This window comes from Quercus suber, unplaced genomic scaffold (assembly GCF_002906115.3).
Source record: "Quercus suber isolate HL8 unplaced genomic scaffold, Cork oak 2.0 scaffold_198, whole genome shotgun sequence".
Lineage (NCBI taxonomy): Eukaryota > Viridiplantae > Streptophyta > Magnoliopsida > Fagales > Fagaceae > Quercus > Quercus suber.
In genome coordinates this window covers 244061-261276 of record NW_027069656.1, presented here as the reverse complement: position 1 = coordinate 261276, position 17216 = coordinate 244061, and the positions used below count along the sequence as shown (strand labels likewise).

The 17216-nt window shown below is 34.0% G+C and overlaps 2 protein-coding genes and 1 long non-coding RNA gene across 3 annotated transcripts; all 3 read right to left on the bottom strand.

The window, feature by feature from the left end:
* Window positions 1–125: 125 nt before the first annotated feature.
* On the bottom strand, window positions 126–1601 carry LOC112028016 (UDP-glycosyltransferase 86A2). Its single transcript, XM_024060652.2, has 2 exons — window positions 1553–1601; window positions 126–1045 (listed from the first exon to the last, which is right to left on the bottom strand). The coding sequence occupies exons 1-2, from the start codon at window positions 1599–1601 to the stop codon at window positions 126–128; spliced, it is 969 nt and encodes a 322-aa protein (XP_023916420.2).
* Window positions 1602–4797: 3196 nt separating this feature from the next.
* Window positions 4798–8132, bottom strand: LOC112028019 (uncharacterized). The gene is made up of 4 exons (XR_002884577.2): window positions 7998–8132; window positions 7812–7922; window positions 5163–5236; window positions 4798–5024 (listed from the first exon to the last, which is right to left on the bottom strand). It is a non-coding gene; the product is annotated as an uncharacterized LOC112028019 (long non-coding RNA).
* Window positions 8133–14867: 6735 nt separating this feature from the next.
* On the bottom strand, window positions 14868–16949 carry LOC112028052 (cytochrome P450 71AU50). The gene is made up of 2 exons (XM_024060704.2): window positions 16009–16949; window positions 14868–15608 (listed from the first exon to the last, which is right to left on the bottom strand). Exons 1-2 carry the CDS (start codon window positions 16888–16890, stop codon window positions 14994–14996), a joined length of 1497 nt encoding a protein of 498 aa, XP_023916472.2. The 5' UTR covers window positions 16891–16949; the 3' UTR covers window positions 14868–14993.
* Window positions 16950–17216: the final 267 nt, after the last annotated feature.

Sequence of the window (17216 nt, the reverse complement as noted above, 5' to 3'; positions counted from 1 at the left end):
CCTAACCCAAAATTAACCATACTAGAGACTATATGTGTATATATATATATATATTATCCCTGCTAAGCTTGAAGGATATCATATTAACCATATAAAAGGTCCAATGGATATTTATATTATTCCTGCTAGGCTTGAAGGATATCATATTTTTCTTGTATCTTAGCCTTTAGATCTTTAATGAACTTGCCCATATTCTTCTCAGATGATCCATTTGGTTTCAATGCATTCTCCAATGCGTTCCCAACCTGGCTGATTGCTTTCTTATTTGCCTTCCCTAGCGGACTCATCAAACGTTTAACATTGTTTGAAACTTCCTTCTTTGTGATTAACTTTCTGTTGCTTAGGTTAATCCCAAACTTCCAATCATCAACCACGAATTTGCGATTAGTGAATTGATCAGTCAGCAAAGGAAAGCATAGTAATGGGACTTTACACCAAATACTTTCTAATATCGAGTTCCACCCACAATGTGTTAAGAACCCTCCAATTGCCGGGTGGGTCAACACTGTGTTCTGACAACACCAAGGTATAATCATCGAACGGTCAGCAACTTCCTCTCTAAATCCAACGGGCAATGGATCAGCATCATCAGAGCTCACAATATCAGACCGGAGTACCCAAACAAAGTTCACTTTGCTAAGTGAAAGGCCATTGGCTATTTCTTTAAGGTCCTTTTCTGAAACATGGGCATAGCTACCAAATGAGATATACAAGACCGACCCACGAGGCTTATTGTTGAGCCATTGGGTGCAGTCTGACTCGGACCATAGGTTCGTGGCCACATTGATCTTGGTGAACCCGGATGGGAAAATTGGCCCAATGGAATAGAATGGCATTTTTGCTTGTAGAGCTGATATGGTCTCAGGTTCAAGCTCCTCTACTGTGTTGCATAGAACAAAATCAGCACTTCTAGCACCGTCAAACGCCCTGAAGATTATTTGGTGACGTACAGTTGATGTATCGGTGTCTTGAAGATATGAGGTCATGTTCTTTGGATCCATGGCTTGGACACCTGGTATGTAGTCTATGGGGTCCTCTCGAACATCTGATTACAAAAGTTGAAAAATATATAATATATGTTGGAGGAATATAACATCGCTTGTGCTATTAGAAAAACTAAGAAATTATACTTAAGTTTTGCCATAAATTAGCTATATACTTCAGACACTTGCCCCAAGATGCAAAAGCGGTTGCCTGTGTCATTTTCCTTCACAAATGTTTTTTTAAGTTGAAGCACAAATTAAAGCCAATGGAGAAATCAACAACTCAACCATTTGGATAAACATCATGCATGGTTCTCAGTCACCAAGGAAGGAAGACTGCCCAAACATTATTTGAGTTCCCTATCGAAAAGTTAGCAAACATTACAGTTTTTTGTTTTTTGTTTTTTTGGGTTTTATTTATTTTTAAGTAAAAAGCAACATAATAGATGACATGCAAAAGGGGGAGATTTGTGTATTTACGAATTTCTTGAATCAATACTGTTTATTCAGCAGCTCAGCTGGATAAGGGGATGATCGACGAATGAAATGTTGGGTGACGAATTGCAAACCATTGTTGGATGCTCTCTCTTGCTGCTTCTTCTTGAGGTGGTGAACCATTTTTTATTGTTATCTCAGCTTTTTAGTTGAGTACTTAATTTGTTTAATTTGTCGAACGAATTTGGCGAGCTCAGATTGAGATTGCTGCATGCCTTGGAACATTTCATACAATAGGGTAGTTTGAGGGTTCACCATCTCATACTTCGGGCTGCACTCGTGCTACAGTGGAGAATTATGTGGTTCAGCTCTCTATTATGGACTGCATGTTGGGGTCGATGGTTCTTCTTTCCGTGAGCTTCATGCTTTTGGTGGCATGGTTTCCTTGACTAAGCTACTCGACTCCCTAGTGGGGTTACTAAGAATGTTAATTAGGTAAACTTTTGCTACCTTACCTTGTGTTGTGTGTAGATGGGGTTGCGCTTTTTTTTTTTTTTTTTTTTTTTTTTTTTTTTTTTTTTTTTTTTTTTTTTTTGCCGCAGTCGCTAATAAGTTAAGTAAACAGTTGACAAGTGGTGTATAAAAAGCCGCAACATGGTGCGAATTAATAAGAAATTCAAATCCATATACCTTGAGACATGTTGACCCAAACCCTTACCACTAAGCTAACTAAGGTATTGGCATAAGGTTGACCTTTTGTACCGATGTCCAAAATGGAAAAATAAACTACTTACATCAACACTTGTGGGTAATAATGGCTAAATATGTGCTTAATTTAAGGACCCCAAAAAGACAACTACTCGCAGTAATAATTAATACCAAACTTTTTTGATAAATTATAATGACTTTTATTGCTTAAAATATCATGGGTATGTTTGAAAAAATAGATGGTGAAAAAGAGAGCCCTATTTGTGTGTCCAAAACACTAAAAAGAGAAAAAGAAAAAGAAAAAGGTAGATGATGAATCGGTTAAATGAATAACGTAGATAGGAACTTGATTAATGCTTTTGCTTGGTCATTCCTTTAAAGAGGCTCAAGGCTTCATCTAAGATCCATTTTAGGCAGAGAGGAAGGCTTTTGGTTCTTGGATTTTTTGAGAGGATGAAAATTTTGAGTAGTGAGCTTCATCTTGCAATAATCTAGTTTGATGTCAAATTGGGTAAGTTGGTTAGCCAAACTATATACTTGGTTTGATTTATTGAATTGAAGGGATTGGTCCCTCCTAAAATTTCTAAATTTAATGGGTAGTGTTAATAAATATTAAATGATGACATACAAGCTTTTCCATGCTTAGAGGCAATTTGGGTGAGAATTAAGGTGATAAAGTAGATTTTTAGAGTTGGTTTATCATATATCAAGGCTTGTATGCAAGTTTGGTAATAGGTTTATGGGTCTTAAAAGTGCTTCAAGCCCATTTTGTAAAACCTCCATTTGACCAATGGGTAAGCTTAAAATAACTCAATCCATATTATACTCCTTCCAAATTATCTAATAATTATTCGTATGGACAGTTCTAACGTTTGATAATCACTAGGTCTAACATTTCTATAGAGAAAAGAGAGAAATTAATCAATTGTCGAAAATTGGAAACCATTAGTTTAACCCACTCTTTCAAACTTTTTATTTTTTTTTATTTTTTATCTTTCTTCTATTTGAGAAACAATCTCCTTCAAACTTAGGACCACTTAGCTCAATACAATCATAAACTACTAGTTATTCCATTTGTTAAATTAATGAATTTTATCATTCAAGTATTATTGTAACAAGTAAGCAGAAATGTGGACTGGCTTTATGGATAAAGTGCGTCAGGAACTTCCATCAAGTTTTTACCTATGCATTTGAGCATTTGGATCTTCTCGCATGCATGTATGGTTGTATAAGAGGAACAGCAAAACAAACCTCAGAATTAAATGATGTAAAATCAAGGTGATGCAAGACAACTAGAAAAAAACTAAAACAACAATAGAATAGAGGGATATGACATAAGAGTTAGCACCAAGTGGGGAAATCACTAGAAGTCAGCACCTAGGGTAGACTTAGAGTCAGCATCAGACCAAAAAAAGACCAAATGACAATTTCTTTCATTCATCAAAATATCAACTATCTCCTCAAAAAGTACAATAAGTTGCTTATAAAGGATTGCTAAACTCTAATTCTAATTGGCTAGGAAACTCTAATTGCCTTATTACAAAAATAACCTTGCTTCTAAATTAAAATACTAATTTTAATACCTTGACCCAAATTAATAATTAAACTATGTGTTTAAATAGTTAATTATTATTTTAATCACTTCCTTTCTATAATTAATATAAGAGTATTTGATAAGCATATTATTTTATAATACCTTTGAATAAGAATTGTAAAGATTATAAATAATTTAATGACTAATTGTATTATAAATATATACTAAGTATGTGCAAATCTATATTAAGTGGTTAAGTTATGATATATATATATATATATATATATATAGTTGTAGGTGTGTTAATTAAGCTTGATGCATGAGATCGTATGGTAGAATTTCCACCACATGCAACCAATGGAAATTCAACACATGCAAGGCCAAAGTTTCATGCATAATGACAAACTCTAAAGACCAAGACTTGGCCATGCAATGAGCAAGTTCCACCTAGCTTCTTCTTTGACTTTCAATGTAACTAGAGCTTCCAAGAAACTCACTTCCTCTCTTTTCCTACGGGTCACACAAATCAGAAAAGTTTCACCTCACTTTTCTCTCTTTTCTCTTAAGGAAAGAGCTAGAAACTCTCCTAAGTCTTCCCTCAAGTCCACGGGTTCACACATCAAAAAGGAAGACAAGACTCCACCTCTTTTCTTCTTCATACACTCTCAAAGAAACTAGAAAATTCAAAGACTCTCTCCAGCTCTACCTCTCACGCCCACTACAACAAAAGTGGGTTATGGTGACAAAACATTTCGTCACTACATGTCCTTATTTCGTCACCAAAGACATATGGTGACGAAACCTCATTCGTCACCTAAGCCTCGTCACAGAATGTCCTAGTGACGAAAAATTTTCGTCACCAATAAAAATATGATAGGTGACGAAATATTTTCATCACCAATAAAAAATAATATGTGACAAAACTTTTTCATCACCTAATATTTTGCGTCACCAAACCTTACTTTTAGTGACGAAATAAATTCGTCACCAATGATTTTTCATTTGTAGTTTTTTTTTATTTTATTTGACCATATAAGGTGATGAAATATTTTGTCACCAATTGTTACTTGCCATTACATTAACCTGTTCATTTCCAACCACTTCCATAAACAAATCATCCATACAATTCCAACCACATTCATAAACAAATCATCCATTCATTTCCAACCAATTCCATAAACAAATCATCCATACAATCTACAAAGGAAATAAAGAACCATTATACTTTTAAAACCATTGAACTGAGTTGTTCACAAAGTAATTACAACTATTTATATATAAATGATGTCTTCTCATACTTTACAAAAAGTGATTTGAGTTCAAGTTGCACTACAAAAACTGTCTCTTTGCCAACAATCTCATATCTGCACAAGTATAAAGAGAAATACATCAATGCCGTATCTACTAGAAGAAGCAAGTTCAATACATCAATACCCACCAAAATATCAAGCACCATTAATTTCATTAAACGAGTTTACAAATATTCAATATAGAGTACTTACTATTGATAATAATAATCTTCTTCTTTTGTCTTAATCCACTTGTCCTTCTCTTTTTGCTTTAGTGCACTAGTACACTACAAATAATTTTAAAAAAAATGAATCATAGATTGTAATAAGATGTGCATGCACATATCAAGTAATAAGGCTACATGCGTGTGTGTGTGTGTGTGTGTGTGTGTGTGTATATATCATAAGTGATTAACCATAAATTAAATTAATTGAAGAATTTAAATTTAGGTTATGTGGACTCTATGTAACTACTCAATTATGAGCATGACTACCACTACCCCTACACGTGGTCAAGACCCCAATCATCACACCTGTTTGAATTGCAAGTAGTCATTATTTCATTTTGTGTTAAAGACTTAAAGTTATTACAATGGAAGCTAGTCCCAAAAGTGTAGGGCTTGTGGGACTCTATGACTCTATAATCTATTTGCCTTTCTTTCTGAGAATGCACCCAGTTGCACTTGCACCTATATCCCGCAAGGAATTTTGTTTGTTTTATTCCTCATAGGCTCATAGCTCATCAATAGCAAAAAAAATGAAGTGATAGTAATCTAATTTTTGAGAATGAACCCAGGTGCAATTGCACCTATATATCTTTTCATTTTTCCCATTAAGTATAAAACCAAAAGTACTCTTATTAGCAAAAGTTTCTAACAACCACTTTCTCTCTTTTGAGCCTTTTCATTCAAACAAACTCAACTGTAAAAAAAACCAATAGAGCAAACCAAAAGAACCTTTTTTATTAGTTTTTATTAGCAAACCAAAAACAAAATATATGACACTAAGCACAAACACAAGGAATTCCCACTTACTTCATTATTGACAAATTGTGAAATTATCATACATTTGAATAGACTCATCATCAAACTATTGATAATAATAATCTTCTTCTTTTTTTAAATGCTTCAAGATAGTCTAGTTTTATGCAAATCAATCCAATCTACCTACCAGCCACTTCATTTTGCAAAACCAATGGCAAAAACACAAATAAGTTAATATGTTCATTTTTGTATAATTGGAACTATGACAAAAACAACTAGTATCACCATGTGTTAATACCTTCTTTTTTTTCCCTTCATTCTACACCAAAGAGAAAATAAAAGAACATATTTTCACTTCAAACTATTTATTCATACAAAAAAAATTTCAGCCTACACACAAATTTTTTTTTTTTCTTGTAGAAAGTGAACCAAATATAGCTTTCTAAAACTGTTCTAAATGATTAGGTTTTGGCCTTTTCGGAATGTAAAATTAGTCTACTCTAATTAATTGCATGCTCTTGTTCATGTGAGAATGAGTAGCACAAATAGAAGAATTCAGTAGCACAATGGTTAACTTCTTTAAACAAATCATGACTTACCAGAGAATTTCTAAACACCACTCTGTTTTTGTGAAGCCAAAGGCTCCAAATGGCTAAAGGAAAAAAAAAAATATATATATATATATTATATATATTTATATATATATTTGCTCCTAAGGGTTCCTTGGCAACCTGTGTTTTAATTTAAGTAACCACATACACAAGTCCATGTTAAAGAAAACTAGGCACCAATCCAATAGCTTGGGTATTAGCCTAAAAGGATCTAACATTAATTGTCACAATCTTTGGTTATAGAGTCTGTTCATTCAGGATTTTTTAACGGGTTCAGAGATCATTATTCCTAGCAAAAAGTTGTTAAGTTGTGCTTATTGGAATTTAGGATTCTTATATAACTAATGATACCCAAATGATATAGATGCATGTTATATATTCTTCGGCATTACTGCAAAATTATCATTAAACAAATGCAGAACCGTAAGTATATATATGCATGATAGTAATTAATTGTAATAAATAAAAAATAATCATGACATTGTGGGATTTGAACCCATTAATATTATCCAACCAAAGAAGCCTAGACTACCTCATCTACCATTGAATTAATTATTAAAATACACACTATCTCATCACATCTCTACTTTTGATGTTGATTGAAAATTGGTATATACAGATACCAATCCCTTATTCTTTGGACACCTCTGTGCTTAGCCAAAAAAAGCACTTGTGCCTTTGTTGTACTTGTATAGTTATGTGATTTTTTACTTGTTTTTCTTTATTGCTTTTTTGCTTCTTCTTTTATTACTTTTCTTTTTCTCTTTCCATGTTCTTTTTACAAACAAACCCACACACACATGCATATATATATATATATATAGAATCACACAGCTGATTGGCATTTTGGGGCATTGGCTCCTCAGAAGACTCTACACAGGAATCTACTCACCAATTTTATCTTTTTACCAACCAAGAGATTAATGTCAACTATCTCATGATTCTCATGTCTCCCTTGAGTAAATTATGAAAAACTATCAAGATTGAACCTTTGATGCAGTATTAGAGTATCTATCATTACACGAAGTACTCTTTTTTTTTTTTTTAGACAGATCTAAGCATTACTAATAATCTAATTCGATTACTTATCAGAAGCATTACTATTAATCTAACTCTTTTTTTATCAATTGATTAATTTTTTCCTCATTAACAAGAATATAAACACCAAACCCAAAAGGATAAGGAAGAAACACCATCTCTTGGTTCCTCATATTACCCATTCCTAATACCCATCCTTTAATAAACTTTGGGGGAAAATCGAAGCGTACCTGAAATGGGTTTCGATTGAAGCCATTGGAAAGCCCTTTTTCCTTGCGTTGGTGAAGTCGACGAATGAACTCTCCTCCTTACTGAAAATGGTACGAAGAGAAAAACAATTCCTACAAATAGAGAGAGGATCGATGAGAGAGAAAGAGAGAAAGGATCTATGAGAGAGAAAGAGAGAGAGAGCTTACCGATTGATGAGGGAGGCTAAGAGGCATGAGGTTTGTGGGTATTCTGTTTTGTTTAGGCATGAGGTTGAGAGTTTTTTTTTTAGAAGGTGGGATGCTGAAATTGAAAGGCTAAAAGGTGGATATTGGGTTTTGTTTAGGCGTGAGGCTGAAAGACTAAGTTTTAAAATATTGAATTTAAAAAAAAAAAAAAAAAATGAAGGCGCCGAAATTGGGCATGAGCATTGCGCAAAAACATTGAGAGCGCGCTATTATTTTTAACAACATGTGACAAAAAATTATTTAGTCACCCAAGGTAGGTCTTTGGTGATGCAAATAAATATTTCGTCACCAATTTGAACATATTTAGTGACAAAATATTGATTTTGTCACCTATTTAAATTATTTGGTGATGACATCTTCTTTTCCTCACCTAATGCTAACATTTAGTGACGAAATTGTTTATTCTCACTAAATTTCGTCACCATAATCCACTTTTGTTGTAGTGGCCTACGGGTTCAATATCAAAGAAAGAAAAAACTATTAACTCTTCCCTCCCTCTCTCACTAAAACCATATATCTCACTCTAAGGAAGAAATCAAAAGTTTAGCCCTAAGATTTCAGCTTCAAAGTTGTGGGTAAGTAAATAAAAATCTCATCTTATCATGGGTATTTTAATGGTGGTATGGTTTGCTTTAGTTTCACTTCTATGTTTCTTTAATATGATTGTTAGAAGTTGGTTTTTGTGGTTTGTAAAATTGGAAAGCTTGTAAGTCTATATATATACATATATGCTGTTTTAAGAAGCTTTGAATTTGTGTTGTTGATTAGTTGAAGGTAGATTAGGGTTTTTACTAATTAAGGATTGTGTATGATTAAGGAAGTGAGAAAAATTTAGGATGAGTACTATTGATGTTACTGCTGGGATTTTTGGTTGTATGTAATTTTGCTCTTAATGGTTACATGACTGTATATAAGTGTTTTATAACATGTTTAATGAGTGCATAAAAATCCCCATGTGAAAATACCATTGTTTGATAATTGTTTGTGAATTTACAAGAAAATGTTGCAAAACTGTCACTGTGACAGATTCTGTGTTTAGGCATGATAAATTATGTATTAAATTGTACATAGTGAATTTGGATGTTAGAGTTATTTTATATGAAATATAAGACACATATGAATGTTATGGAAGTGATCTCACAGCATTTGGATCAATATAAAAATAATGGTTTAATTTCTAAGTTGCATGAAATTTTGTCAGGAGAGATTTGAGTATGCTGTATTGTATAATTTTTAGTAAATTATGATTTTACGATTTGACTATGAAATTTTTATGGTATATAGTGGACATACAGGGGAGTTGCTCTGTAAAATTGCATGAGGTTTGGATGGCATTTGATGGCCCGTTTGTATTTTATAAGTTAAGTATATGCTGCTGGGACAAACAGTGAACAGTAAGGGACACGCCTAACTTTGAGGATTTAATTCTAAAGTTAAGGTGAGTGATTTGAGCTATAATTTATTACGCTCATCATTTGATATGTCTAAATCGTAGATTAATTTTTTTATAACTTGGTTTAAGATTTTGTACTCAAAGGAGGGGTTCTAAATCATTCTATTGCATTTTCATGTTGCTGTCTTGTTCAACGTGTTGTATGTTGCCATGCGAGTATTTATGGTTACATGAAAATGCTTAAAAGAGTTTATGTTTATGCATACATTATTGCCCTAAGCTCAAAGCACCTTTTGAAATGAAGTTGGCTCTTCTAGAGATATGATATTAATATGAGAATGTTGATTTTTCTTTAGTTTGGTACATCATTGGTTGATGTGCGCATTATATGTTTGTGGGAACATCTTTGAGGTGGGATTAGGATTCCCTTGATTCTAAGAGATAGGCTTTGAGATGAATGTGTAAGTTTATGATAATGAATAATAAGCTCCTTCGACTTTAGGGTCTCGGTTCCTCTATTTTTAGGTAAGGGATAAGTTATATGAGCATTTGGTAAGTCATGAGATTATTTTAAAGTATATGATGCATTGAAAGGTTTTGATTAGAGATATGACATATAATCATTATTCTGACAAAGATATGTGTTTGAGCTTTCGAAACCTTATGTATATGATTTATGCATATTGATATTATTACTAATTCCACGAATATGATGTTTAAAGAAAAGAATGGAAATGTTATTATTATGAAATATTATGCAAAATAAGAAATTTCAGTATGATGTAAAGTATGAAATGTTTTCGGGTTATGTTCTCTGGTGATCTGAACTTTGCTAGTAGGGGTTAATTACTAGCTTTCCATGTAAAACGTTATTTGATTGGCCATTATAAGTGAGACTGGCTCTGCTATACCCGCCCCTTGTTGGTTACGGCCAACTTGTGGGGGAAGCCAACCTACCCCCATCGTTGGAAGATATGTATTATGATGTGATCTCGGGAATACTTGGCATTGTGAGAAATGTTGGATGCCTAGCACTGTGGTGCTAGAAGCCTCCCAAATAAGTACAGACTTATCAGCTATGGACTAACTAATAAGTTATTTATGAACAGCTACATTATGTTATTAATCATGAGAGAATTATTTTGTTAAATGCATTGTGAAAAGTTAAAAGCTCTCATAAAAAGAAGAAGTTTTTAATGAAAAGAAAGCTATTCATTAAAGATAAAAGTTTCTGAAGTTCTGTTGTGTTATAAAAAGATAAGACTTCTGATGAAAGTACAAGTGTATGTTAAAAAGTTATCAGATATCTGTTTTTCTTTATGAAACGTTAAGTTTTATGATTATGAACGTTATAATATTTTATGAGAAGAAGTTTATGAAGGAAAGTTTTATTATTCTTTAAGATGCTTCTAGTTTAAGACAAAGTTACCAATTATCTGATTTTAAGTTAAAATGATCATTTTGTAATGAAAATATATATATGGTAACTTTGTAAGAAATGAAAAAAATTCAATCCGAAAGGCTTATTTGACTGTTCATAAGTTGGGTAGAATAGTCAAAGTAGCCAGTTTGAGCAGCCAATTAGATACAGCGTAGTTGCATACGATTAAAGCATTTGATCTCTCGTTGAAAATATTTCTAGCCACGTGGTTTACAATTAAAAGATGTTACTGTCTACTTTTCTACCCTCTCAATTATTAAGGCTGAGTAGATCCAACAACTTGTTTTATGTATGTTATATTTAGTAAGAAACAAAGTTGCTGGTAATCCGTCTAGCTATATTCATGTTGTCTAAGTACCATTTCAGCCTTTTGTGGGTTTAGATCCAAGGGTTCCATTTCATCCTCTTCTATTGGACTAGATTCTAACATTGAGTCAAGAGTTTTGTAATTCTATTGGCACAATTTGATGATTTAACATAGTTTTAAAAACCAAACTGATAAAAGAATCGTAGAAGGACTTGGTTCTCAGTTTCAACCGAGAATCTGGTCGATCTAATCATCAAATCCGTTGATCTACTCAAACAATAATAATTTGTTTTCTTCCCAACTCAACGTGATCAGATCAAGTGATAAGTTGGCAGTAAATTAAAACCAAAATTACGGGAGAACAATTATTTTTATGAAGAATGTATACGTTATTATTATAAATAGTATAAAATGCTATGCATGAAAACTGGTTCTCCTATTTGAATATTTATAAAATGAAATAAATTGATTTATATTCATTCTTATTAAATTCTCATATATCTTACCTTTACTGAGCTGTGTAGCTCACCCTTTCTACTCTTTCAGTTAGCAGGTTTATTTTGGAGCAGAGGGAGCCTTAGTCGAGTTTTGGAAGGAGCTAGTTTTAGTTTAAAAGTATAGATCCAAAATTAGCAATTCGATGTTAGTTTTGTAGTATTGTGTATTTGAGGATCTAAAGAAAGTTGTGTACTTTACAGTATTAAGAGATGTATTATGTGAGATTCATAATTTGAGTAACTGGTGGATTATATTATTCTTCGAGTATAGTGTAGATGCTCTGAATGTTAAGTGAAAAATTATACCATTTAAGTAAAAGAAACAAAGATGATAAGAAAAAGGAAAGCTTTTGTAAAAGTTTTGTAAGAGTTAAGTTGGTTCTTGTTAATATTAGGTTTAGGCTTGATATTAGCATACCGATCATGGTCACAAATTCGAGTATCGGGTTTGGGGCGTGACACTAATAGCCCAATAAACTAATAGGACCTAAAATATAAAAATACAATTGACTTACAAATACAAATAATACTAAATAATAATCTTCTTGCATCTCTCGTATCATTCTCCTCTGGTTGGAGAAAACTCAATCTCGAGTTCTAAAGTGTTGAAGGATTAGGATGCTAATAAGTAACACTTGCTTCAAGTTTGGAATCACCCTAGGAAGCATAGAGAAAAGCAAAACCTTGAATTCCACCATGTCAAACTCTTCTAGAATAATAAAATCAATGTGTGGAATTAACATAATCTTATCTTGAACCATTGGAAGCACTATGTTATCTACTTTCTCCACTTTAGCAAACTGCTTGTCTTCATGCACCATGGAAGGCTGATCAAAAGCAAATTCTTTAGCTTTCAATATCACATCATGTGCACCCTCTAACATAATACTCTCTTTAGACACTATCTCTTCACCTTGATGCTCTTCAGTAGATTCATTTCCTTGCACGCATGTTAAAGCAACACTTGTCGAGGCATGTACGTTTGTGTCAACATTAGGCTTTGGTGTTGCTAGAGGATTCTCCACGATTAAAATATCATCATTAATGTTGTCTTATATTGGGGTAGCAATAAGTTTATTGTGATAAAGTATCCTTAGTTTTCCAATTAAATCGATTTGAGTCTTCTTTTGCTTCATTTAAGCAATCTTGTCTTTAACATCTTTTATGAGCTTTATAGATAATTCCTTTAATTCCTTGGTAGATAATTCCTTGATAGATTGTTCAAAAGTGCACTGAGGACATGAAATGGGATGAGAGTTCATCCTATTTGCTTTGACTTGAAAAGTATCACATTGAGATTGTGATAGATACTTAGCTTGAAAGTATGGTGACAAATACTCATCACAAAACTTTTCTTTCGTATCTTTCCATACACTAATGGCAGGTTCATAATTTAGATAGCAAAAATATTCAAGATTCTTCCAAAACATTTGTGCTCCACCACTTAACTTCAACTTTGCATACCTAACCTTTTTGTTATTTGCAAAATTTGCTTGCTCAAAGAATTGTGCTTTGACTTGAAAAGTACCACACTGAGATTGTGATAGATACTTAGCTCGAAAGTATGATGACAAATACTCATCAAAAAACTTTTCTTTCATATCTTCCCACACGCTAATGGCAGGTTCATAATTTAGATAGCGGGAATATTCAAGATTCTTCCAAAATATTTGTGCTCCACCACTTAACTTCAACTTTGCATACCTAACCATTTTGTTATCTGCAAAATTTGCTTGCTCAAAGAATTGCTTCACCGCATTTATCCAGTTGACAAAATCCTGTGGATTAGTTTTACAACCATCAAAATAATATGCTTCTAATATTACCATGATTCTCTAAAATAGTACTTCAACAAATAGTTGCTATGATTTTCTTTGGACAAATCGTTGGAATGGGCTTCTAAGACTGTTCTCCTAAATAGTTGCTGGGATTGGGCTTGTTGACAAGTTTGGATTTCGTGCTCTTCTTCTTCTTCTTCTTTTTGGACAATGGGTGAGCACTCACTTAAAGCCTTGGATTTAAAAATTGACTTGGGTTGGTTTGTTGGTTTGTGTAATTTAATTGGATTGGGTCAGGGAATGTTAAAATCCAGAAGGCTTCCTAATTGGGTGGGTCAAAAACAAGAGGGGGAACTTGATTAATAAATGGGTCGGATGAGGGTTTTCAAAGATTAAAGGGTACTTGAGTTAAGAAGAAAAAGGACCGAGTTAGGCATTACCTTTGAGATCAGATCCATGGTTGGCGATGGAGGTCACTGGCTACTTTCAGTGGCTGTTGGCGGAACAGTGAAGGTGGCGTGATGTACGATTGGCACTTGGGTTTTGTGGGTTGTGGGTAGGTTTTTGGTTGTGGTGGCTGGCTTTGCTAGCACCTGGTGTGGTGCTTCAACGGTGGCCAAGATTGACAGATGAGGTTTGTTGGTTGTTGGGTCAAAGGGCTTTGGTTGACAGGTAACCTTTTGGTGGCTTGATACGTATGGGTATTGTGAGATGGTTTTTTGATGTTGGTTTAGCAAAGATGTCGTGAAGGGATTTTGAAGGTGGTGTGGTGGTTGGATTTTTGGTGGTGGAAAATATACAGTAAAAACTTTTTTTTTTTTTTTTTGTCTAGTTCTAGATTGACTTGTGATGATGATTCAAATAGATCGGTGTTTGATTTGATACCAAAACTGACGCAGAACAATCAGAACAAAACTGAAATGACAATAAAATAAAGGGATATGACTTAGGAGTCAGCACCTAGGCCTGGCTTGGAGTCAGCACTTAGGCCTGGCTTGGAGTCAACACTAAGCGGGAAAACCACTAGGAGTCAGCACTTAGGGTGGACCTAGAGTCAGCACCAGACCAAAAGAAAGACCAAACAACCATTTTTTTCATTCATCAAAATATCAACTATCTTCTCAAGGAGTACAATAGGCTGCTTATAAAGGATTGCTAAACCATAATTCTAATTGGCTAGGAAACCCTAATTGCCTTATTTCAAAAGTAATCTTGCTTTTAAATTAAAATACTAATAGCCTAATAAACTAATAGGATCTAAAACATAAAAATACACTGATTCGTAAACATAAATAATACTAAATAATAATTTTCTTGCGTTTCCTGCATCACAAGATTAATTACTTCTTCGACACTTTTCCATGAGTAAGGAACACCAGGTATGTAATAGCTTATAGAGTTGTACATGATAGGTAGGTACAGCAGAAAATATGATCCACAAAATGAGCAAATGCAGTAGAAGTAAACAACCACAAATCTAGACATTCATACTGGCACTTTAATTAGTAGTCTAGACAACAAAAACAAAAAAGAACACATTGTCACTTGTGAAGGCGATAAGTAGGAATAGCAAGTAGGTGCTTGGCTCTAGGAGTTGAGAGACCAAACTCTTCGGTCATGTCCAACTCCGTTGGCAACATGTTATTAGGAAGCTCCCAATCAAAGCAATGAACAAGCTGTGCTACCACTAGCCGAACCACAGTTAGACCCAATTGCATTCCTGGACAGCTTCTTCTCCCAGACCCAAATGGGATAAGCTCAAAGTCATGTCCTCTAAGATCTATGTTACTCCCAACAAATCTCTCTGGATTAAACTTATCTGGCTCGATCCAAACACTTGGATCTCTCCCAATTGCCCATACATTTATTAAGAGTCTAGACTTACGAGGTATGTGGTAATCATTGATTGTGCAATCTTCCAATGATTCATGAGGTATCAACAAAGGTGCTACTGGATGTAGCCTCATGGTTTCTTTTACAACCATGTCCAAGTACTCCAAGCAATCCAAGTCAGATTCATCTACCATCCTCTCTAAGCCCACCACATTTTCCAACTCCTTTTGAACTTTCTTCATTATACAAGGATGCCTGATTAGTTCCGTGAGCATCCAATCAATTGTTGTTGCTGAAGTGTCCATTGAGGCGTTAAGCATATCCTATAAGAAAATCATTGTTAGAAAATTACATCAAACAAGTCTTAATCCCAAAATTATTGGGATCGACTAGTAAAGAAACTACACTAGAATAAAATTTTGATTCTAGCAAATGATGCCGCTTTAGCTTCAACTTGATTAATTCTTATAAAAATTAGTGTTTAAATAGATAGTAGGAAAGTATAAATAAAAAATAATTATAAATCATATTGTATACACAAGATTATATTTGGTACATAATTGAATTCTACACACAAACATATAGAATCGTTTTTTTTTTCCTAATACAATTGATTCGACACAAACATAAAGAATCAGCTTTGACTATATTATTAATTTAACGATTTGATATATGATGTGTTTGACTCCTTACTAATATCACGTAAGTTCTTTGAATAATTACCAAGATTATAGCTTTGATATTGGGTCGTTCAATTCGGTACTCAGATTCCTCAGATCCCATGAAGCCCAACATGACATCAACAAAGTCCTTGGTCTTATTTTCATCCTTGGATTGGACATGCTCATCAATGGTCTTCTCCAAAAAGGCATCAAAGATCTTACTCACAGCCTTCATGCGCTGAGTTAGCCCTTGAAGGTCAAGGGGTGCAACATAAGGAATGTAATCACCTAAGTTAGGAGCTGCGGTTAGCTGCAAACCCTCTTGGATTATAGACTTGAATCCCCTCTCATCAAACTCCTTGTCCATGTACTTCTTCCCAAACACCAAACGGCAACTCATATCTGCGCTGAGAGATGAAACCTTGGCACTGAGATCAACAGCAACATTTTCACGTGCTGCCTCTTGAATGAACTTTATCAATAGGTCAAGCTCTTCCTTTCTCATGGATTTGAAAGAATTGATTTTGACGTTGCTAAGTAATTCAACGGTGCACATCTTACGTATGTTGCGCCAATAGGAACCATACGGAGCAAAGGCCAAGCTCTTTTGCTCATAAGAGATGTGCTTTGCAGCCTCATTATGTGGTCTACTAGCAAAAACAAGGTCATGTGTTTTAAGGAATAGCTTGGCAGCTTGAGGGGATGAGACAACAATGGTAGGTACCATCCCTAAGCGCAAATGCATGATAGGACCGTGTTTTTGAGCTAGTTGATGAAGATCTTGGTGAGGGAATTCTCCTAACATATGAAGGTTCCCAAAGATAGGGAACCCTCTTGGACCAGGAGGTAATTTCTTCTTCTTGGTTTTGCTTTTCCATTGTACTAGGATATAAGCAAGCAAAACAAGTGAGAGTATGATCCATGTCCAAGCCATGGTGGGCATTTTTAAGGCTGAGCGCACTGGGTGGTGAAGGCAAGCTCAGTTGCAACATATGGAGTTGTTATTTATAACACGGAAATCGTGCAAACGGACAATAAACTTTAGATAAGTTTAATGCCGATCGACGTATGTGGAAGTTTTTTATTTTATTTTATTTATTTTTAACTAAATATAGTAAGTATTAAGTGTCAAGTAATTGGACAAGGAGTTGATTGGATAAAGTTTATAAGGTGGTTCTCACTCATACCTCGGCAATTTGAGATTTAGTCTATACCATTTCCATCATTGATTTTTTTTTTTGTTTTTTTGTTTTTTTTTTTTTTGGTTTT